Consider the following 23,961-nt stretch of genomic DNA (forward strand, 5'->3'; position numbering starts at 1 on the left):
CTCCTCTCCCCCCTCGTTCCCCTCCGTACTCGAGCGCCCCCGTCGCGGATCTCGTCGACGGTGCCCCTCCGGTGACCAAATGGTCACGGGGCCGAGCCCCTTGTGCTCGGCGCGTCGCGCAGCCCCCCTGGCCTTCCCGTTAGCCCCGTAGCGCGATCCCGACGCGGTCCCGAATCCCACCGCCGCCTCCGCCGCTCGCCGGCGTCGTTTCCGGCCGAGTCCGGCCGTGCCTCTGCCACCATTGGACGCGACATCCTCTCCACGTTCGAACGCACCCGCCCGCGGCCATTTTGGCCGCCGGACGGCGAATCCCGGCGAGGTCCGGCGCCCCTCCGCCGCGGGAACGCTCCCCGGAGCTCCCCAACGCCGACCGCCGACGTGGCCGACCTGGGGCCACCCCTGGGTCACTGACCCGTGGGCCCTAGGGGCCCGGCCGGCCTGTTGACCCGATCAGCCTTGCTGACTGGACCGGCCAGGCCACTGACCGCAGGCCCCCCCCAGAACGTTAAAAATAAAAATAAATGATAATTAAAATATTAATTAATTAATTAAGTAAATACTTAATTTAATTAATCCTGATTAATTAACCTAATGGCTAATTAACCTAATTAACTATTATTAATTAACTAATAGAGTATGATGAACGGGACCCACCTGTCAGGTTGACCAAGTCAACCCTGTTGACTGCTGACGTCAGCATGACATCATGCTGACGTCATAAATTCATTTTCGAATTAAATAATTAATTAATTAAATTTCAGAAATTAATAAAATCTTTAGAAAATCATATCTTTTAATCCGTAACTCGGATTAAAATATTTTCAACATGAAAGTTGCTCAGAACGACGAGACGATTTCGGATACGCAACCCGTTCGTCCGTCACGCGTCCCTAACATAGTGAACCTGCAACATTTCACCTCCGGTCCATCTGTCCGAAAACGCGAAACACCGGGGGTACTTTCCTGAATGTTTCCCCCTTCACCAGTATCGCCCATCCCTACGTTAGGTCACCCCTAGCACAACGTATTGCCGCGTCTTGCTTTGTGTTACATTTGATTGCTCCGTTATTTATTGTGTTCCCCCTCCGTTACTCCTTTCCGGTAGACTCCGAGACCGATGCTGATGCCCCTGTGGTCGACTACGTCACCGACGACCCCTCTCTCTTGCCAGAGCAACCAGGCAAGCCCCCCCCCCTTGATCACCAGATATCGCCTACTCTTCTCTATACTGCTTGCATTAGAGTAGTGTAGCATGTTACTGCTTTCCGTTAATCCTATTCTGATGCATAGCCTGACCTTGTTGCTACATCTGTTGATACCTTACCTGCAATCCTAAATACTTAGTATAGGATGCTAGTTTATCATCATTGGCCCTACATTCTTGTCAGTCTGCCTTGCTATACTATTGGGCCGTGATCACTCAGGAGGTGATCATGGGTATATACTATACATACATACATACTATACAGATGGTGACTAAAGTCGGGTCAGCTCGAAGAGTACCCGCGAGTGATTCACGGATTGGGGGCTGAAAGGACCTTTGTCCCGACGGCCCTCTGTGTGGATCTTTGTGGCGGAGCGACAGGGCAGGTTGAGACCGCCTAGGAGAGAGGTGGGCCTGGCCCTGTTCGGCGTTCGCGGATACTTAACACGCTTAACGAGATCTTGGTATTTGATCCGAGTTGGTTACGAGCCTATACGCACTAACCATCTACGCGGGAGTAGTTATGGGTATCCCAGCGTCGTGGTATCAGCCGAAGCACTTCAGACGTCAGCGACGGAGTGGCGCGCGCCGGATTGGACTGGAACGCCTGCTAGGCTAGGTCTGCTTCCGGTCGCCCACGCAACGTGCAGGTGTGCTCAGGGCGATGGGCCCAGACCCCTGCGCGCTTAGGTTTAGACCGGCGTGCTGACCTCTCTGTTGTGCCTAGGTGGGACTGCGACGTGTTGATCTTCCGCGGCCGGGCATGACCCAGGAAAGTGTGTCCGGCCAAATGGGATCAAGCGTGCTGGGTAAGTTGGTGCACCCCTGCAGGGAAGTTAATCTATTCGAATAGTCGTGATCTTCGGTAACAGGACGACTTGGAGTTGTACCTTGACCTTATGACAACTAGAACCGAATACTTAATAAAACACACCCTTCCAAGTTCCACAAACAACCCGGTGGTCGCTTTTCTACAGGGCGACGAGGAGAGGATCGCCGGGTAGGTTTATGCTATGCGATGCTACTTGGAGATGCTACTTGGAGGACTTCAATCTACTCTCTTCTACGTGCTGCAAGACGGAGGCTGCCAAAAGCGTAGTCTTTGAAAGGACTAGCTATCCCCCTCTCATTCTGGCATTCTGCAGTTCAGTCCACTGATATGGCCTCCTTACACTTATACCCATGCATATGTAGTGTAGCTCCTTGCTTGCGAGTACTTTGGATGAGTACTCACGGTTGCTTTTCTCCCTCTTTTCCCCCTTTCCCTTCTACCTGGTTGTCGCAACCAGATGCTGGAGCCCTGGAGCCAGACGCCACCGACGACGACGACCCCTACTACACCGGAGGTGCCTACTACTACGTGCAGCCCGCTGACGACGATCAGGAGTAGTTAGGAGGATCCCAGGCAGGAGGCCTGCGCCTCTTTCGATCTGTATCCCAATTTATGCTAGCCTTCTTAAGGCAAACTTGTTTAACTTATGTCTGTACTCAGATATTGTTGCTTCCGCTGACTCGTCTATGATCGAGCACTTGTATTCGAGCCCTCGAGGCCCCTAGCTTGTATTATAATGCTTGTGATATCTTCCCGTGAGTCCCTGATCTTGATCGTACACGTTTGCGTGCATGATTAGTGTACGATTGAATCGGGGGCGTCACAAGATGGCATCAATGTGCTGCAGCGATCACCATTGTTTGCTATGCTGACCGAAGAAAAAGCTCCTCCTTTCCAATATACTGCCAACGGGCATGAGTACAACATGAGTTACTATTTGGTTGATGGTATGTATCCTCCGTGGGCTATCTTTGTCAACACCATCTCCAACCCAGCTGGCCAGAAAAAGGCTCACTTTGCCCAGAGACAAGAAGCAGCTAGAAAGGATGTCGAGAGAGCATTTGGAGTTCTGCATGCACGTTTTGCAGTTGTTCGTGGACCAGCTAAACAATGGGGTGCAGAGACTTTGTGGGAGGTGATGACATGTTGTGTGATCATGCACAACATGATCGTGGAGGATTAGGATGATGCTGCCACAAGTCTTGAATTCGAGAATATGGGTGATCCTATCCAACTTCCTGATCAGAATCCTGCCATATTTGATTGGTTTGTTCAAATGCATCGAGAAATTCGGCATCAAGCAACCGAAGAAGATCTGATTGAGCATCTTTGGGCAGTTAAAGGGACAACAATATTTAAGTGTAATATTTGAACTAATTAAATTAGATCTACCGCTGCATTTGAACATTTGAACTATTGTAGACTATATATATGAGGCTATTTGGGTGTGTGAGCTAAAAAAATTGGGGCGAGATGTATGCTAGCAAAGTTGGATGGCCGGCTCTCGCATTAGTGTCCATGGACAGGGGACTAGTGTCTGCGGATAGGTCTACTGTCTGTTGACGAATGTTGGAGCATATTTGCAGGTCAACCTTGGAGATGACCTTGGTATACTTATCATTGTAGTGATGATGAACTTGCGAGACCATTTCGTGCACTACAAAGGGTGTGTAATTTTTGGACTGTCTATTAAAAATTACCACCATGGTGGTAAAGCTCTGTGGTAACTATTGCAAATGGCAACCATCATCATGTAATGAAATAGTTTGAAGAACGTTTGTCGAAATATATTCAACAAATGAACACTAAATGTGTTTATTTCACCACTTTTGTCCCTTCCATGTGGGAGGTTAGCAATTCTACACGGTGGTTCTTCTCCCTCTCCTTCTCCAGTTGACAGACTATGAGAGAGGTCGGCCCTGTGTCGTGGATTCCAGCCCCTCTTCTTCTCTCCTTCGCCGGCGTTGCCAACTGGAGTGGGAGAGGATGGGGGCGTGTTTGTGCGTAGCTATTGGTTTGCTTTTTTCTTTTCTCCTCCTTGGCCAATAAATCTGATCTGGATCCAGATCCACCCCTTTCTTTGATCCATTTCTTCTCCCTCGAGTCCCTATTGAGGGCAGCGAGGTTGAAGATTCATTCATGGATGGCGGTGGCTTCTATGCCGAGGCTTCGCCAGATCCACGGTGCTGGACTGCTTCAGCAGCTGGTGCTCCCTTCCCCAACCTCCTTTTTCTTTCTTGTAGGCGGTGCTTCTTCCTGGTGCTTGCAAGCGGCGCTGGGAGAGGTCCGGGTCCATTCGTCGGTGACTCCTCGTGGTGGAGAGGAATGTCGGGAGGTGGATCTGGAGGCCCCACCTTGAAAAAAGCCTGTTGGATCCCCAAATCTGGCGCCTGGTTGGTCTCCTTCTTGTTTCTGGTTCTGCTGCCATGGAGGTATGAGGAAAGGGATGAGAGGGGTAAGATCAGGTGGCAGACGAACTATCTTTGTTAATCCTTGGAGCAAACCGATTGCAGCTATGCTTCCTCTACATGATGATAAGTTGCAGTATCTTATGGTCGAATGGCGACCAATCGGAGTTCTGGTGATGGCTGGCTCCTTTCTTTCCTCCCGGCTGTTGTGCCAAAAGGGAGGCAGTTATGTTGCTTCAACCTGGCGATTCAAGACTCTACCTCCAGCGGCTCGTCGGTGGTGCTCTAGCCATCCCTCTGCCCTGGTTTCGTCCCCGGCGGCAGCGGGATTGGGCCAGAGCTGAAGCTTGCGACGAGGACTCGATTGCATTTTAGCTTCGTCTTCTGGGATCATGTTTGCAAAGTGTGTGGACCGGGTTGTAACTTTTATTTTCTAATGGGTCCATCTGTAAAATGTACTTGGTTGTCTGTCTAATACATGCATGGGTCCATCATAGTATAAGTCTGGGTTCTTCGGGACCCTACCTCTGTTAAAAAAAAGGTGTCTTGCCGTGTGCACCTAACACCTGTTTTTTTTGCGAATTAACACGCGTTATTTTTGCACACATGCATGGGTAAAATTGTGGTAGATGAAAGCAAACTCTTAGCCGATGACAGTCTTTGCATCCCATGCGTTGGAGAGCAAGCGAGGTTTTTATTTTATCTTAAAAGAAGTCCAAGAGAGCGAGCTAGCTTTTTTCTTTAAGAAAAACGAAACTTTATTCAGTAGAAATAACCAGTACATTATTTGTGAAGATCATTGCAATTTCAGAGGTTCCTCAAACCACTTAGAGGTTAAAAAAAATTAGCTAATCTAGCGAGGTCATGAGCTATTTTATTTGTTTCTCTATTACGATGTTCGTTTTTAGTAATAATAAAATCACAGACATAATGAAAACAATCATCAAAGATTGCCGCTGTCGCATCCGCCGACAGTCCTGCATGATCTCAATCACCTTCAGATTATCCGAGTTAATAATAAAGTGATTAGAGCAACTGCAATGAGGCGATCCATTTCGTCCGCCACCGTCCATTTGGGTCGGCGCGGACAGAAAAGACCACCCAACGCGCCAACCCAAACGGACGCGTGTCCGCTTGGCGTCCGCATGGTGATCCATTCCTGGCCCAATTTTGAGCCGGATTTGCGTCGGCGCGGACACGAGACAGACGCGCGCGCGTCTACTCCTCTCCCGGTCCCGCTGGTCGGTGGCAGCCACCATCATTTCCCCTCATTTTCCCCAAAAACACTCCCGCCCGCGCGCGCTCCCGTCCCACACCCCGCCATGGAGGACGCCATCGACCTCGATGCCACCGCCGGCGGCCTCGCCTCCCTCGCCTTGTCCCGCGCCGCTGCCCCCTCCGGGAAAGGCAAGCCTCGTGCCCTGCGCAAGACCGCCGCCGCGACCAAGCCAAAGAAGGCGCTGACGCCCGAACAGCGGGTAAGGGAGTCGGCCAAGAGGAAGGGCCGGAGGCACGCTGCGGACGCGAGGAATAAGGCCGTCGTCATCGCGGCCGCGCAGCAGGAGGTCACCAACGCCCGCGTCGCGATGGCAACGAGGGAGGCGCTCTACATGCTAGGATTAAACCCTAGCCAGCACGGCCTCGTCCAAGCCGACGTCGCCGCGGCCAGCACCGGCTCGTCGTTGTTTTCTCGGATGGTGTTACCCGACTCGCCCCGGGCGTCGGCTTGCAACCCGATCCCCGGATTCCACGTCTACCCGCAGGCCTCCCGCCTCTCCGAGGAGTGCTCACCCGATGTGAGTGTGGTCGCGCCTTCCACGCCCGCGCCTGTGCCCATCGACCTCAACGACACCCGGCCGGTGGCTCGTCATCCGGCGGTGCGAGGAAACGCGCGTGGCAGACGCCGACCGGCGTGCTCCCGGACGCCCGCAACATGTTTGAGAAAATGTCGTTCGTCGACGAGGACTACATTCAGAACCTTATCTTCGAGGGCGGTGCGCCGGTCGCTGGCTACGATCCCGACGAGACACAAAGCCAGGACGGCCGCGGGGCGTTCACGCCGGCCGCTGGCTATGATCCCGATCAGGCGGCCTTCATGCGTGATCAGGTCGGCATCGACCTGGACGGCTTTCCCCTCGACCACGAGTTTCCGGACGACTACGGGCTAGAGGAAGAGGACGAGTGCGACATCAAAGTGGGGCCTTTGTTCGAGGACGAGCTCGCCAACCAAGCCGTCGGTCCTAAGCCAAAGCGCAAGAGCAAGCGCACGAAGGCGTACACAGCGGCCGAGGACAAACTTCTTTGCGAGTGTTGCCGAGACATTGGACAAGACCCCAAGACGGGCGCCGAGCAAAAGCATTCAACCTTTTAGATTCGTGTGCTGGCATGTGTGCCAGCCGGCTGGCGAATGCGCCAGCATGAACTGTGGTGATACTTTTTCAAGCCGGCATTGTATGCCAGCGTTGGCATGGTGCCGGCATGAGACATGGCCACTGGCATGATCAGCCGCGGACTTTTTTTATTTAAAAATTAAATACGGACATGAAATGGGTCGATGTGTTGGGCACACTGCCGACTCAAATGCAAAACTAAGCGGACGCCGGGTGGGCGGCCGACCCAAACAAACAAAAAACAGACAAATGCGCCGTTCATTTGAATCGACCCGTTGGAGTTGCTCTTACATCCCGTTCTTTACGAGAAGGTGCGAGTTGATGTTCGGTTGTTACCAAGTCCAATTTAACTAAGCAATAGGACCACCAGGCTTAAAAAATGCTAGTCCATAGCATGGACCCGAGAGTAAACCTGATCATGGACAGCTTGACCCGAACCCTTCTCCGGAAACCGGGCTGGGTTTCGTTGGGCTTCATTTTGCAACACAAAAGAGTATTTGAAGATCAGACTTTTGCAAGCCCGGTCCAAAAACCAGGCCGGCCCGGCCCGATGTAAGATCATAGAGAGAATGAAATGGAGCCGAGGAGGTAGGTTTGCTGTTAAATTAGTCCCAATAATTGCACCCCCATCCATCTAATTTAATAATAGCACATGACATGGTACTCCCACTTTGCCATCCCCATCCATCTACTTTAGAATCTTGATCGGTCCTTTGTGGAAAGAGCCACCAACCAACCAGCTCCCCTTCATCTCACTGATGACTAATTGGCAAAAACATCTCAACACACCGAGGTCCCTGGGAAAAACCGGTCTCGTCTTTACTAGGAAAAGAAAATCTTGGTACACAAATCCTCATCTCTCCATGCAAGTGTAGTATCACATGCATAGTGCAGTAGCGGCATCGATCGAGAAAAGCAGAGGAGAAATGAAGTACACGTGGCGACGCCTCAGAAGGTGGCCTTCTTGAGCGAAGTGATGGTGACCGACGACCCCAGCGGCGAGGACCCGACCTGGACGTCCAAGGAGTCGTACCGGAGGAAGAGCTCGGCGACGAGCAGGCGCGCGATGAGCACCACGAAGTCCTTGCCGGCGCACTGCTTGTCCTGCAGCGTGGGCGTCGCCGACTCGGGCCCGTTGGACCACACCACGTACCGGAGCAGCCGCTCGCCGTCCTCCCCTAGGAACCTGTCGGGCACGTAGTCCTCGGCGCGCGGGAACACGCGCGGGTCCTTGGTGGCCATGGGCTGGTACCCGAACAGCAGCTCCCCCTCCCGCACCTCGTACCCGTAGTCGTGGCTCTCCACCACCATGTCCCGCTTCGCCCGCCCGTACTGCATCGCCACCGGCGGCTCGATCCGCAGCGCCTCGTACACGGCCGACTTCACCAGCGGCATCTCGGCCAGCGCCTGCATCGTCACCTCCCCGCCGTTGGCGCGTACGGCGGCGCGCACCTCGGTCGCGAGCCGGCCGTGCACCCGCCCGCCGGCGCGGCCCAGCCACTTCACCAGCGACGGGAACAGGATCTTGATGCCGCCGAAGGAGTTGAAGCACATGGCGAAGAGGATGTTGTGCACCGCCTCCTCCCGCGCGATCCCTATCCGCTCGCCCTCGTCGATCACCGCCTTGCCGGCGTCGCGGAAGAAGTCGGCGAGGCGGCCGTAGTCCTTCTTGATGAGCGCCGGCGGGAGGCGGAAGCTGTGGAGGAGGCCGTCCTCCACGAGGGTGGGCAGGCCGAGGCTGAGCAGCGGGCTGATCTGGAACAGCAGCCACTTGGCGATCAGCTTGGGCCCTTCGTCCCGGAGCGGCGAGTCGACGGGGTCGCGGCCGAGGAGCGCCTGGCAGAGGAAGCCGAAGGCGGCGTCGTCGTTGTAGCTGCCGAAGTCGGCCTTGCCGACGCGGGCGAGGTCGTTCTCCATGCGGCCGAAGAGGCCGCCATAGACCTCGCGGAACGTGGGGATGACGTGCTGGCGGCGGTGGGTGAGGAGGTGGAAGAGGAGCGACTTGAGCGGCGCGTGGTTGGGCTCGGCGGGGTCGACGTAGGAGAGCACGCGGTAGCCGCCGGTGAGGTCGGTGGAGGGCATGAAGGTGCCGGTGAAGAGGTCGGTCTTGTCGACGAGCGAGGTGTCGAAGAGGACCGGGAAGGAGGCGGCGTCGAGGAGCGCCACCACGCGGGGGTCCTTGGCCACGAAGGGGCCGGGGGGCATGTTGAGGCGCACCACCGTGGAGCGGTGCGCGCGGACGCGGGCGGCGAAGAAGCCGTCGCGCCCGCCGGGCCCGTAGAAGTACTCCAGCCGGTCCTTGAGCGCGCCCAGCAGCGGCGGGCCGTGCTCGCCCGGCACCTTCCGCAGCGGCAGCCGCCGCTTGGGCGACAGCACCTCGTGCCGGTCCGTCGCGGACGCGGACGCCCGGGCCTGCCGCCGCCTGGCGCCCGCGCTCGGCGCGGCGAAGGAGAGCTGGTGAAGCGCCGTCGCCATTTGGTTTGATCCGTGCGAGAGCTGCTACAGAGCGAAGTCCACGGCGGCGGCGGCTGCTGCTGCTGCTTTTGGTGTGCCGTGTGCTGGTGCTGGTCTGGTGTAATGACACGGTTCGGGTGTGGGGGCGGCCATTTAAAAAGCGGCGTGGGAGACGGGCAGTGCGCCTTGACTGCGCGCGTGCAAGGAGTGGGAAACGTGGGCCTTTCGGGCGGCGCGCCGCTCGCGTGGCCGCGGCCGGTGGTGCGTCTGATCGGACGAGTAGATCAGTAGAGTAGAGCAGCTTCCGCTCACCGACCGCGGCGCGGCCTCGTGCGCTTGAAGAACCGGTAAAAGGTGGCGACTGCAGAGAGCATCATTTGACTAATTGATCTTTGATTATGCTGGTAGATGTATCGGAAGGCGTTCGCGGACAAGTCAACGGATTCGCATTTGTTCATTTGGGCAACCGTCGCGTTCATTTTCAAAGATCTCGAAACCATACAAATGCATCGAAAATTCGCAGGTGCGTGTGCCGCTTGATTGCCTCACATTTGCAAAGTTGTTGAATCCCACACGAGGGCATAGTAAGTTTTTAAGTTTCAGTCGTTGAAACTTACGATTTTTCATTTTGAACTTGTGATTTTCTTGCTGGCTCTTACCAAGTTTGATAGATAAAATTCTTATGCATTTTTTTGCCAGTTGTAGGCACAAAAATCATGATTTTATTAGTCGCACATACTAAGTTTCAAGAATTGAACCTTAACATTTATTTTTAAAATTCATCAAAACATATTTAAAATGGATCTTATTTTAAAGCCCTCGTCATGAGAAATACGAATATGAAAGCATAACTTATTTGGACTGTTCGTTCAAAAGATATAAAAGTTTGAAAATTAGAAGCCAAAAATGAAAGCACGCATGAGGACCTGGGTGCCCTAACACCTACGTGCCACAAATCCACTCCCACAAATGAATGCATGTAGATCGTTCAATCAATATAACACCTCAGATCCAAACGAAGGCATGTCCACCAAGGAGGTTGTTGATGTCGTACGTGATCGTTGGAGCTATGGCACTTGTACGCCGAGTTCGGATCCCGCGTGAAACCATCTCAAATGCCCCGCCATTATGAAGCCAGAACGATGTATGGCGCGGGTGTGGGCATTGTAGACACCACTGGATCGGACGCACGAAACTCCAAGTCTGACCTCCTCGCCGCATCCTACTCGTCTCGGGCACGTCGGTCCTTGCGAGTGATGCTCTCCACATTTTCTGCAACGGTCAGAGTCCCCATGGACTCCGCCGGCCCAAGGTTCATGGCGGCGTGCGAACGAAGGAGTGAGCATCGATTGCTCGGACGAAGTAGCAGGTCGATGGTGGGAATGTGGAAGGAGGTCGGAGGAGGGCGACGGTGCGGACGCCGAAAGGAAGTCGGGCGTCGAGGAGGGGATGGCCGATTTGAGCAATTTGGGGGCTTTGTGGTGGGTGCGGCATATCAAGTTCGACATGATGGACACATTTAAACGGCCCCAAAACCGCCCCACATATGAGCTGGGTGTGGAGATGCTAAGCCACCCGGACCTATAGACTAAATTTAGAGGGTCCGGTTGAAAAGTGTTTTTGATCCAAGCAGTGTCCGACCTATCTGGCAGGCATATGGGGTGATTTGGGGTCCAGTTGGAGAAAGCTCTAAGTGCAACTACTAAGCATGTATCTACTAGCTAGTGGAGTCGAAGACGGTAGCAGATGGTACAAAAGGAGCGTGTTTGGTTGCTCGGGCTGTTATTGAACTGGGTACATGCATAGCCCAATGGAGCCTGGGCTGAAACAATGTCTCGGCCATGTTGTGTAGTAGTTCGTTTGGGGTAGCCAGATTGCATCGTACCTCATATTTCTTCCTACTGTTTGGTTACCTTGCCGAACTTGGGTAAACTCGCGTCTCTCGTTTTTGACCAACCTCGTCCAAGGCTTCATCTAGTAGTTATAGCCTCACAACTTAGTTTTTCTATGAGGACACTTGATGTGTTAAACCCACGCCAATGTGCGTTGGAGTTGGCCTTATCCCGCTCAGGCAACAGGGCTATCGAACCCCGCATCCTCCGGTGGTGATCGTGGAGGTAGAGATGGTATGCTGAGGATTGCCGACGACCCTGGGTAGGCGGGCCTTGAACTACTCCATCGGCGGCAAGAAGCGACTACAACGTCTGCATTGAAGACGTCGGTGGATGCAGCGGCGGTGAGGCCGTCGGAGGATGTGGCGACGAGGGATGGGCAGTGGCGAAGAGGCCGGTGTGTTGGGTGGGAGAATAGTTGTGTGTCACTGACAGGCGGGCCAGAGGAGGACAAAAGGAAGACGTCGCAGACGTCTACGAGGACACAAATCCAACCCAAATTTAAGCTAGAAATGGATCACGGACAGCAAAACAAACGCCAATCCATTTATGTCGACGCGTTGAGCCATGCTTTTTGTCTACACATATCCAAACGGTCACAGGCGAATGAAATACATTGGCACGTTGGAGTGCCTTTAGTACACCCGGCTTTGCAATAACAACATAATATCAAGTGACTGTTAAAAATATCAAGGATGCACACAACTAACCAAATGACTAGAAACAACTTTTTGTACACCCACAGCAAAGTTACTACAAACAAAGTACTGGCGTTTTGGATCTCGGCCTTCATGAAGGATGCTTTTTTTAAAATGAAATTCAAAATTTCCGGTTGCAAAAACATATGGATTTCTTTACAAGTAAACAAGGATGTGAGATGTATGTGTATAAAAATTCAGGATGAAATACGTTGAAATGCGACATATACAAAAAGATAAATTCATTGTATGGAAAGACAAATAGTATTATGTGTTAAAAAGCCCCAGATTTATTCACAGCCCTTGTTTCAACGTATTTTGTTCTGAAAATTTACACACTTATGCATTATTATGCCTTCGTCTATATCTTTATTTTCTACAGAAATTTTTGAAATTTAGATTTTGCATTTGAAGGCCGGCCTCCAAAAGCAATATCTCCTACAAACAACCATTTTTCATATAAATTTAAGATACTTTGAGAAAAGGTCGCATCAATTGACCCCACAGATCTCTGCCACCGGTGGCGCCGATCGGCGGGTGCAGAGCGATGCACCTCCCGGAAGTCGGAAGCATCATCATTGTGTTGTTTATTATGAACGGCGAGGGTGCACGTTCGGCATGCGGGTCTCGTCAAAAATACCACAGAGAACTCCGCGTCACCGCGTCGGCGCAGGAAAACGTTCAATGTGTGCACCATGCGCGCCATTTTGCAATGGAGACGGAGATGCAGATGGATGCGACTGAATTTCGCGGCTCCGTCCATATACTCTCCGCGCCCGACGCCGCCGGCGACCGTGGGAGCTCGCAATTTCACGCTGCTCCGGCTGACATCTGACCAGACCGCGCGCAGGGTCGGCGATCCACGAGGCGCACCGTGTCGTGTGCTCGTATGGCCGGGAAGTGGAACTTTCCACTTGTTTCTTCGAGGAAGGCCGGATGTTGGCAAAAACAAACTGTCATTTTATGGTATGCGGGACATTTTCGCGCGCTTCAGCGATGACAGAAAACTAGGACGCGCGGGAATCAATTGCGCGCGCGGAAAAAATGAGAGACCGCGCGCTAGATTTGGCGCACAGACGCGTCTATAATTTGCCGCGCCCGTCACACGTTCTCCCATCGCTATCCACTTGCCACGTGCTCTCTTCCCGCTTCCTACTGCTTCCTCTCCCGCTTTCTCGTCCCGCCACAGACGCGCCACCATGCCGCCGCGCCGCCGCCGAGGATCTTCGGGCTACCGCGGCGTCCGCCAGCGCCCCTCCGGCGTCTTCTACGCGGAGATTCGGTCCGACGACGTCCGCCTCGGCTTTGTCACGTTCGAGACCGCGCACGAGGCCGCCCGCGCGTACGACGCGGCAGCGTGGCGCCTCCAGAGGCCTCGCGCGCAGATGAACTTCCACGACTTCTTCACCCGCGAGCAGGCGCAGTCCATCGCCCCTCCGCCTCGTCTTATAACAGACCAGGACCGTGAGGAACACCGTCGGCGGCAGCGCCGCCTCCTCAGCGTCGAGGAGGACAAGCGAGCCATGGCGGAGTGGCACCGGCAGTACCCGCAGGATGTCGCCGAGGAGAACGTCTTTTGGGCGAATAGGACGGCAAGGCGTTGCGCGGAGCGGGCGGACAGGCGTCAGCGGAAGGCACTCGCGGAGGCACAGTGCAATCTCGTTAATGCAGGTGGGGAGTCGTTCTTCGACTCAGACGATCCTTGTTGGAAAGACGCGTGACTCTCTACCTCGGACGACACCAGCGAGAATGATGATGACGACTCGAAGTAGGTTCTAGTTGCACCATAGTTTTTATCTAGTTGTACCGTAGTTTTTATCTATCTATACTATGATGAACTATGTACTCATTGTGTGAAATATCTATCTATCTATCTATCTATCTATCTATCTATCTATTTATCTATCTATGCATATGCACCATAATTCAGAGTGTTTGTGTGAGAGCGTGCCCGCACTACTCTTTGCAGCGTCCGCTGGAGCTTCCACGCGCGTTAAAGTTTACAGTGGCCACTGGAGCCAGCACTCCGCGCCGTGCAAAAACAGTCGTTCGATGTACTGCAAATGCTTTTTTAGCGCGCCGCGCGTTGGTGCCTGTTGAAGATGCTCTAACAGTCTCGGGAAGATCTAATAGGCGGTCTAAGCATGGGGTTCTATTCCGCTGCTGCCCTTTTGACGCCAGTACGCAACAGTGTCGGGCTACAGCGACGTGACACGGTCATACCTTCTTTCTTCACCACTTGCACAATGGTCTTGAAAAGGAAGAGGATTACTGGATAAAAATGTTGCGTCTCAAAAAACAACAACATGGAATGCTACAGAGACTAGATACTCGGACTACTAAGGCTTGATTAAATAGCTTGCAATCTAGGGTTTACATAGATGTACTTTCGAAACTGGTAGAGAATAGGGAAAAATTATATCCCTCCCGCTTGCCCTCCCAGCCTAATCCAGGGCATGGCCAGCGCGTCGCCTCAGCCAGCTGCCACGCAGGCCAAGTTGACTCGGATATAAGGGGGGATGGTTACTGTTATCTGAATGACCTCGTAAAACAGCATGCTACTTTTGCCTTTTCGGAAGGCGTCTTGTGCAACACAGTAATGTGCAACACAAATTGTCTGGAGACACATCAGCAAAAATGCATAGACTTTTTTGAATGGTCAAGTTAACGTCATTTTTTTTTTGTAAAGGACGCTAATAACTTCAAAAGCATTGACAGGATATAAAACATGAGAGCAAAGTCCAGCCTTTTCATATCTAAGATGCACACAATCAACACTAATAGTAGTCTGATAAAAATAAAATAAAGATCCAACATATCAACAACTCAAGAGTCATATGACCAACAATATGCCTATGTAGAAGGAGAGCAATTTTATGTTGGGGTAGAAACCTTCATGGCCACCCACTTCAATCGCATACACACCGTCTTAAATAATGGTTGGTACTCCATTTGGTGTAGCACAGACCACGCATGAAATGAGTGTGCACAGTGAAGAATAACCTACAGAGGAGAGCAATTTTTGCCATCAAAAAACAAATTATTCTACATAGACAAAGCGACCAAGGCATACATTCCCACCTTTGTTAGCGTTTAAAAACTATTTGAAATCCTGTACAACCAATGACCAAAAATATTGGCTACACTTATGGCCGGATACAAATTAGACGCTACTTGGATGCCTGATCATGTAGAACGCGCAAAATTTGCACTGAAAAAAGAGGTGTCGGATTGTGTCTCATCAGCACAAAAACTATACTTCTTCCTTCCTTGCCAGTTGCCGCGGATGAGGTTGTCTTACGTTAGCACAACTCCTCTTCGAAACTACCACATGAAGATTTTAACTTTTAGTCGAATCTCCGGCTTCTAAAATTTCTTGTTAATTGAACATCATAGTTATCTGAGAAACAAATGTAACATTTTCATAAGGTTTGAGCCATGAAAAAATAAAAGAATTAAGTAGTACATGAATAAAATCTTGTTCTTTCAATTCACACACTCTATTAGAACTATATATATCTCAACATGTTTTTTTCTTCTTGAATCATGGAGAAATATACTGGAAAGTTATAGAAATATTCAAGAATGCTCCCTCAGTTTGAAAACAGCCCCGCTCATAGCAAGCATCTTTGGCTATTTCTTTTTTATGCAAAAAAATCAGATTTATTATTAAAGATCATCAAATCAGAAGTATAAAGCACATCAAACATAATAAAAAGCAAATCAAAAGCTCGAGACCACAAAGCAACCACTACCTCCACCATGCGTCGTTGTCACCGCTCCCTACCGGAGCCGGCTTGACCTTGTTAATGACAACTGGCGGGTCTTCATGCACGTGCCCCTAAGTACCAACGCCCTAGAGCCGCACTCGCCGCTGTTGAACTCTTGAATAGATTTGGTGCAAATGACACAAAATCTCGGTTTCGCGCATGCACGCCGACAAATCCTAATCTCGCCGCCCCAAGGAGACGACAAGAATCTACGCCGAAACTTCGTCGACTATGTCCAAAACTCCAGATGGACGAACTCGAGGAAGATCGGAGCCTAGAAAACAAACTCAAAAAAGAAGCGCCGCCATGCACCCGAGAACCGCACCTGCAAGGACTACAATCCTAACCTAAATTAATAGGTGAAGCAAAGGCACCGGAATTCCCCTCCCAGCCACCGGCCGTCGGAGCGACATGCAGAGCAGAGGCAAATCAACGGGCTCGCCGGCGAAGCCTGCAGGGGAAAGTTTGCCCTAACCGCCGAGGGGAAGGGGAGAAAAATCATATGTATGTATGTTGGTACAAATTGTCGAACATGTGTCATAAAAATAATACTATTATTTACATCTAATGATATTATTCTTTACATCTATTCTTGGTATGGAGCAATGTGTGGGAGGCGACGACTTCGGCGCCTATACCGGTCAGGCTCTTGTAAGTTGACCTTTCATTTCTACCTTAATAAATTGACACACAGATCTTCGTGTTGTTCTTGAAAAAAATAACCTTATTATTCAAAATATTCTTTAATATATGTAGTCAAAATCTAGAACTTTGACTACAGGACTCTATTTTTCGCGGGGTTTGACTACAGGACTCTAGAAAGTATGCAATATGAGTTCTCTAACTTTCACTATCAATATGTACATTAAGACACTTATTTTAGTATGGAGGGAGTATTACTTGCCATGATTATTTATATAACTGTAGTAAATTCTTAAAAGATTGAAAAATATTAATGTAAAAAAGGTCAATGATACATTTTGAAGACTATATGTTTATGTCCTTGATTTTTTTTAAATACGAAGAGTCAAAATTTAAAACTTTGACTACAGTGTTGTCATCTGTATTGGAAAAGGAGGCAGTACCATACCAGAAAACATGTAGTCAGAATTCTGATAGTATCATCATATTTGTGATAATGATTTTGTAACTACTAAATTCTTATAAGATTGAAATATTGCAAACATACACACAACGACAACCTCAGACAAACACACGGTCCCGTACCTAACCCCCGCGTCGTCCGCTCTCGGGCGACCCGGGGGCGAAACCCTAGGCGCCGCCGGTCCCCCGCCTCCCCTTCTCCTCCTTCCCCGCCGCCGCCGGCAGCCGTCGTCGGGCTTGCCCGCGCGGCGGTAGGCGGCGGCGGGGGCTTCCCCGCGCACCTGCCTCGACCTCTGGAGAGCCCGCCCCCCACCCCGCATCGGGCGCCGCCGCCCGCTTTCCCTGATGGCCGTCGAGGCCGGCCCGCTGCGGCGGCTGCCGCCGGCGTTGTCGCCCTGCGCCTGTCGCCGGGGACGGCTCTGCCCATTAGATCCGGTCGCCTTGCTCGATCTGGCGGCTGGTGGGCCGCAGTTTGCCAGATCCGCAGATCTGGCCGGCGTGGCCTTGCCTCGTCCGGCCCGGCTTGGATGTTCGCGGTGTGGTGCTCCCTGGTGGCGGTGGTGTGGGTCGTTCTCCATGTTTCGACAGGATGTGTGCGGTGGGTGGATGCCGGGGCGGCGGCCTCGGGCGGTGTGGACGGCATTGCCTCTTCGGCGGGCGACGGTCGTGGGTGCTGGTGGTCCGCGACTTCGGCCGTGCGGGCGGCGAGGTCTCGGTGGACGTCTACTACAGTGGGCTGGGGTGCCCCGTCACCCGGCGTGCCTGCTTCGATGAAGTCCAACGCTTTCTCCGGCTGCGTGCGCTCCCCTGGCCAGTCTTTGGCTGGGTGGATGGGATGGGGGCGGGACCGGGGGAAACCCTTGGCCGTCGGCGGAGGCCACGACAATGGCGGCGTCTGCTGGGCGTCGGTCCCCTTCTTGGAGGCCTTGTCGAGGTCCTTTCCCGTCCTTCACCGTGATCTTCCTTTGGGCGAAAGCTCTAGTTCCCCTTGCGGGCGACGGCGTCGTACCCTCGTCGCGCTCCTTCTTGAAGGCGTCGCCTGGGGTCCTCGGAAGCATGGTGGGCGCTTTGCGGTGCGTGTGAGGTGTTTGGCGGCGGCATTGTGTGCAGCGTTTCACCTATTCTCCGCCGGTCTTCGTCCTGTGGTAGCGCTCCTTCTGCTTGGAGATGGACTAGCGTAGATGGTGGTCGTCGTTTGGCGCCTTGATGGCGTCGATGGCGGAGGATCCTACCAAGGTTGGCACCTCAATCTGCTCTGAAGATGGACTAGTGAAAGATGGCGGCGACGACACATGTGAGTGCGTCAGACCGGATTGTGCCCCGAACCCGGTATGTGGCTCGGTCGGGGCCTCCGGCTTTAGATGTTAGGCTTAGGTGAGAGGTCTGGGTATTTGGCCCAGCTTGCACCCCCTTCATCATATGGATAGGAGTAGTGGCAGATGTTGCCAAGATGGCGGATTCAGGCATATTGTTGTACTACTTTGTAAGGTCCTCGAGAATAATCAATAAAATGGCCGTATGCATCTCCCTGATGCAGAGGCCGGGGGTCATCCTCCTTTTCTAAAAAAAAAAAAAAAAAAGATTGAAATATTATTAGAAGAAGAAGAGTAAAAATACATTTTGAAGACCATGCCTATGTCAAACCTTGAGTCTTTTTCCTACGTTCAAGGGGCAGGTAGAGGAAAGTCTACTGTCGTTTTTCATATATAAGAAACACGGTGAAACTTACACTTTGAAGACTATGTTTATGTCAAACCTTGAGTCATTTCAAAATACGTTCAAGAGGCAGGTAGAGAAATGTATGCTATCGTTTTTCATATAAGAAAAAGATCAATGTTACAAGTGCATATTTCAACCCCGAACTCACATCCTAATTTAATTTATAACCCCAAACTCTAATAATGTCTACACTACAACTCAAACTCTCAAAACCGGACAACTTCCAACCCTGCCCCCTCAAATATTGAAAAAAAAAATCTAGAAAATGAGCACTAACATGCTGATAATTCTGGGAAACTCTCAAACTTTTTTTGCCAAGCATAATAAAATATACATATTCAAGATTGATCAAAATTTGACCAAAAATGAAAGTGTTCAGAAAAAATTGAAAACATTCTCAAAAATTAAAACTACCATGCTGATTGTTCTCGGAAAGTTTGAAACTTTTTTGCCAAACATATAATAAATACAGACCAGAAAACTGGTTTGACGGACACAAGGTTGAAAGTTGTCCGGTTTTGAGAGTTTAGGGTTTTAATGTGAGCGATATTGGAAGTCGGGGTTGTAAACTAAAATAGGGAGATTGAAAGATGCACTTATCTGTTTTGAAAACTCTGTTTAGGTCAATCCTCGAGTCTTTTCGTAATACCACAATACATTTAAGGGGCAGGTAAAGGAATTTCTGTTCTCGTTTTTCTTTAGGGAATGTTCCTCACTACTTTTGCTCCAATATTCCTACTCGCTGGTTGTAAAGGTTAGGTATTTAGGTTCTGCAACTGTGGAAGCCAACTGTGGTCGCGTGCCAAAGCAGGCTAGCCGCCCGAACGGCCATGGAAGTGAGACACTACTCCACACAAGACACAACAATCTAAGACATAATCTAGACACTACGGCCATGGAAGCTACAATCCCTAAAGAAAAACGAGAGCAGAAATTCCTTTGCCTGCTCCCCTCGAACCTGTCAGGAAAAAGCTCATTCTAGGAACCTCCTTGCAAAAAGATGAGTAATGTTTACTTACTGTATTTCAAAAAAAAAAAATTGTTTATTAACACCAGTACGTTCTCGCGGCCGTAGCATACATCTGTTTCACCTGTATACACAATACACTGATTCTCGTAGTCACTAGCAGCTCAATGTTCTAGCCAAACGCCTGAATCGGAAAATCCACTTGCACAATGCCACAATCATATACACGAAACACTGATCCTGTTGCTCTTTTTAATGAGATTTCTGAACTCGGTCAGCTCTGCCCAACGCCCAAATTCTTGGCTCCAAGACTCAACATGCGTAACCTATATCGGCATCCTGCAGGAATCAGATCGAAAAAAAAATCCAGTAGTGTCAGGGGCAACAAAAGTCCAGATGATCATTAAACATCAAGTAACAGATGTGTAACACCAAGCTGTTTTAACTCTTTACATTAAGTTGGGTGAAAATCTAGCCTCCACAAAAGCTTCAGCAGTTCTGTCAGCAAGACATTATTTAAGTGCATACTAGAAATTGACAGGTTATGGTAACCTACTTTGCTATCTTTGTAAAGAGCTACTATATTTCAACATCAACAGCCCTCAAAAGGGCATTGCTGAAGATATATATAACTATTTCACTAAATCTGGTGACATCATGTACTAGTGATCAACTGCATATGTACTTATGCAAAAAGACAACAGACATTCTATACTTGGACTATACTTCTTCAAGAGAGAATAAGGCCTACTTGTCCATGAGTCTTGGCATTATGCTGAAACTGGTGGCGACGAAGAGCTATTACTAGCCATGACTTCTGGGATCAGCAACTTGATGGACTTTTCTGAATTCTGCGCTCGAGTATTGACCAACGGCTCGTGCATGAGGTATCGTTGGATCACCAGAAGACAGAGCAACCACATTGTCGAGAAAATATTGTCTTGGAAGCTTCCCAACAACATTGCCTTCCTCATTTCCTTCCTTATCCAGAAAGGCAAAATGAGGAATACCTTCTACCCCAAACTCATCAAGCTCTTGTTCCCACTTTGTATTGTCGACATTCAACATGACAAAGTTGATACGGTCCCTACAAAGAATTGTTAACACAAGTTAACTAGCATCTAAAGAAACATAAAATGTGTTCATTGGTTCAGTCAGTAGTTGTATCCAAGTTGTTGATACAATGGCTTCAGATATGGAGATTCAGCAAGCATTTTACTACCAGGACTGCTACTCTTATAACATAATGTACATTTATGTTTACTTCCAAAAAATTGAAATGCACAAATGTACATATATGCATATGCACCTGGATGCAGATCAGAATTGAATTATTGGCTCCTAGACTCACTAATGACTGTGGTCCATCAGTACTTTATAGGAAGAAAATACATTAATAAATTAATTAATCCAGAGCTTTAGTATTCTGTAGCCCGGCAAGTGTATGATACTGCATGCACTTATACAGGATTAGTGTAGCTGTCCAGCTACAAAGTTGTATTCAATGGAAGGTGCACATTTTAGGATCAGTAAGAAATACACATCAATTCTTCAGTGAAGGAACCAAATCATAGTTCTTATTTCTATGGGATATAGAGAAGCTAAAAATGTTGAAGTTACTTACTTGTACTGTTGCTCAATTTTGTAAATATCTGGAGCTAACTCTCGACAAACTTCACACCAGTCTGCGTAAAATTCGACAACAGTGGGCTTGCCATTTGAGAGAGCCTGTAGATGCACTTATCAGGTGAATTAGATTTCGAAGGCGAACATGCATGCAATTCAAAGAAAAAGTATGCGAAAGAAATGCAGTTTGTGCAACCAGATAAAGACGAGTTTCAATCATAATAGGGTTGCTTGTCAATTTCGCATGAAAGCTATTCAGTGTACAGAATCTATGAGTACTAGTTTACCAATGGGCACCTCGTACCGCAGCAAATTTTCACATAAAGCAGTACTAAATCAATGAACCACAGATAAATAAACCCATCATTTTCTACCATCTTCTCCAGAAAAGCCAACATCTTGAAAATTGAGTAATACAAACATTAGTGTAACTCTGTAAGAAAGCATGTCTTGGATTAACGGACAAATGGGCCGATGAACAATGATTGGATGTTCAACTTAATATGCTCTATGTCGAATGGTAGAGACCCACGACAGAAACTAGATGAGTTTAATGTTATAAATTGACTCATAGAAAGTTCTGATGAAGTCTGAAGAAACGAAGCATGGCTACAATGGCGTGTCATAAAGAAGGAGCACTTTCTTGGATCTATTGCAATGGGTTTTAACTCTACCATGAACTGAACTGCAATGGATCATGCTTTGTTGTTCACATACTGCAATTGTAAGCATCAAATCTAGCAACTAAATTACCCATATCTGTAGTATTATATAATAAATGACAGAGAAACTTCCTTTTGCTGCTGACATTTAGCTGAACATTATGCATCAGATATCTCTTTGTCCAGTGTAGGGGTGGGCAGAAAACTCCTTGCTGCAAAGGAAAGAAGCGCTAACCTCTTCATATGGCACAGCATTAGCAGCAAGATCCTTGAGAGAAAACCCGCCAAGTTGGAGCCTCTGAGATCCAAAGAGGCCCACTGCTGCAAGAGTGGTGAGCACAGCTATCCTTCTGTTGAGACCCCTGTCTGGAACAGGTGGCTCGGCAGCAGCCTCCTGGGGCGTGCTGCTGCTGCTGCTGCTGCTTGGCTGAGGCTTTTCTTCACCCAGCTCAGCTTTGACGTTCTTCTCGTCCTGTGGCAAGGGGGGGCAGGAATGACTTCACATGCTATATTGCTATCTGATTGGAAATTTTACTGTTGTTTTATGAGCATGAAGCTAAAGAAGCGCTAGCTAGTCTATCCACTGCCCCAAATGGCCAAATCAGTTTGAGTGTGCTACGAGGACTCACCGTCTTCGGCTCCGCGGAGTCGGGCGGCGCGACGCAGGACAGGGTTCTCGGCCGGCGACGGCCCCCGCGCAGATGGACGCGGGGCGAAGAAAGCGGAGGCGACCGGCTGCGGAGTCCTGCGAGGCCCGGCCGCAGGTCCGGGAGGAGGAGGCCGGAGCACCTCGAGGTCACACTCGCCATTTTTCAGTTACGTTCCGGGATGGCACAGCACGGGGGAGGGAGGGACGAACTGACGACGAGCCGACTGGGTGCCGGGTCAAACGAGATGATGATGATGTGGGTGGAGCACACGGCGCCACGTCGCCCGTAATCGTGCGATGCAAAAGGAGCGTGCACGTTTTTCTTTGATTTTTTCGCAAAAGAAGGTGGGGTATCTTCTTAATAAATAAATTGAACAAAATTTATATGTTCTATACCTATCGATTTTTTACATAGAACTAGAAAAGTGCCCATACATTGTAACATAGTCATATATTCCAGTGGTTTTTTTTCCGCAATAGATCATGTAAGTACATATTCGAGTGGTTAATATCAGTTGTACCAATCATATACTCCCTCAGTCTCAAAATAAATGTCTCAACCTTAGTAATTATACTATCTTAGTAGTTATACTAAGGTTGAGACACTTATTTTAATACGGAGGGAGTATGTACTTACATGATCTTGATGCACATCCCGCATATACCCGTATCATTCACTATCCCATTGCCACCTTCGCTCTTGGGATATGAAGGCTGTGAAAAAATAATGTCTTCTTAAAACATCCAAATAAATTACAGGCCCATGAAACTGAAAATGGTACTCCCTCCGATCGGAAAAAAGTGTTTCAACTTTGAACAAAGATTGAATCATTTTTTTATTAAAACAACATCTAACTTAAGCATAACCTATTAACGTTTCATATTTCTAAATAATAGTAGGACTTTGTTGTTATTTCTATGCTTACATTGGTTAATATTCTTTTGTGTCATTTAGGCCATGTAATAAATTTTATTGAAAAGCTACCATGCAATTCTATTTTATATTGTTTTCAACTATTCAATGGTAGCATACATCAAATTAACATATATCGATTTGCTTATTTAAGCAAGCAAATTCTTCAGAAGAAGAAAAAACTCAGGAGGCGGTCTGTTACCTGAAAATCTGGGACACAATATTTTGTTTAATATTCTTTTATATCATTTTGGCCACTTCATAAATTTTATCAAAATGCTACCATGCAGTTCAATCTTATATTGTTTTCAACTATCTAATGGTTGCATGCATCAGATTATTATATACAAAATATATATATTATTATATATAGTACTGATTTTCTTATTTAAGCAAGCAAATTCAGAAAAGAAATCGGGGGAGATAGCCCAACATAATTTACATGATTAACTTGAAATCACTATGCATGGCACGCCACAAGCAAGAAGAAACGCTCCCCGTCTATCTTTCTTCTTCCCTAGTTCAGTAGCACAACGTCATCGACAATGGAAAAGGGCAACAACATTCAATTCATGGCAATGCACATCCAAATGCATGGCATGTCATGTTAAGGTTGCTATAATCTCCGATAGACTCCTTTCCCGTTGCGTTCGCAAATCTTTCTTGGATTAGG

At 49.3% G+C, this 23,961-nt stretch overlaps 2 protein-coding genes and 1 long non-coding RNA gene across 3 annotated transcripts; 1 reads left to right on the forward strand and 2 right to left on the reverse strand.

Moving 5' to 3' along the window:
• The first annotated feature begins 3,874 nt into the window (after positions 1-3,874).
• Positions 3,875-4,938, forward strand: LOC119303276. The gene is made up of 2 exons (XR_005147872.1): positions 3,875-4,468; positions 4,550-4,938. It is a non-coding gene; the product is annotated as an uncharacterized LOC119303276 (long non-coding RNA).
• A 2,694-nt stretch (positions 4,939-7,632) lies between these two features.
• LOC119303277 (allene oxide synthase 1, chloroplastic) lies at positions 7,633-9,407 on the reverse strand. Its single transcript, XM_037580389.1, has one exon. The coding sequence runs from the start codon at positions 9,307-9,309 to the stop codon at positions 7,783-7,785; it is 1,527 nt and encodes a 508-aa protein (XP_037436286.1). The 5' UTR covers positions 9,310-9,407; the 3' UTR covers positions 7,633-7,782.
• Positions 9,408-19,472: 10,065 nt separating this feature from the next.
• On the reverse strand, positions 19,473-22,598 carry LOC119303278 (thioredoxin-like protein HCF164, chloroplastic). The gene is made up of 5 exons (XM_037580391.1): positions 22,356-22,598; positions 21,962-22,198; positions 21,063-21,166; positions 20,190-20,525; positions 19,473-19,777 (listed from the first exon to the last, which is right to left on the reverse strand). Exons 1-4 carry the CDS (start codon positions 22,533-22,535, stop codon positions 20,243-20,245), a joined length of 804 nt encoding a protein of 267 aa, XP_037436288.1. The 5' UTR covers positions 22,536-22,598; the 3' UTR covers positions 19,473-19,777; positions 20,190-20,242.
• Positions 22,599-23,961: the final 1,363 nt, after the last annotated feature.

Source organism: Triticum dicoccoides, chromosome 5A, assembly GCF_002162155.2.
Source record: "Triticum dicoccoides isolate Atlit2015 ecotype Zavitan chromosome 5A, WEW_v2.0, whole genome shotgun sequence".
NCBI classification, from domain to species: domain Eukaryota; kingdom Viridiplantae; phylum Streptophyta; class Magnoliopsida; order Poales; family Poaceae; genus Triticum; species Triticum dicoccoides.

Bases quoted from the DNA above. Each gene is read 5' to 3' on its own strand.
- LOC119303277 (XM_037580389.1), bottom strand. From the start codon at position 9,309: ATGGCGACGGCGCTTCACCAGCTCTCCTTCGCCGCGCCGAGCGCGGGC.
- LOC119303278 (XM_037580391.1), bottom strand. From the start codon at position 22,535: ATGGCGAGTGTGACCTCGAGGTGCTCCGGCCTCCTCCTCCCGGACCTG. The intron at 21,167-21,961 runs GTTAGCGCTTCT...GTGCATCTACAG, and splicing joins ATGCTGTGCCATATGAAGAG to GCTCTCTCAAATGGCAAGCC. The intron at 20,526-21,062 runs GTAAGTAACTTC...AATTCTTTGTAG, and splicing joins AAAATTGAGCAACAGTACAA to GGACCGTATCAACTTTGTCA.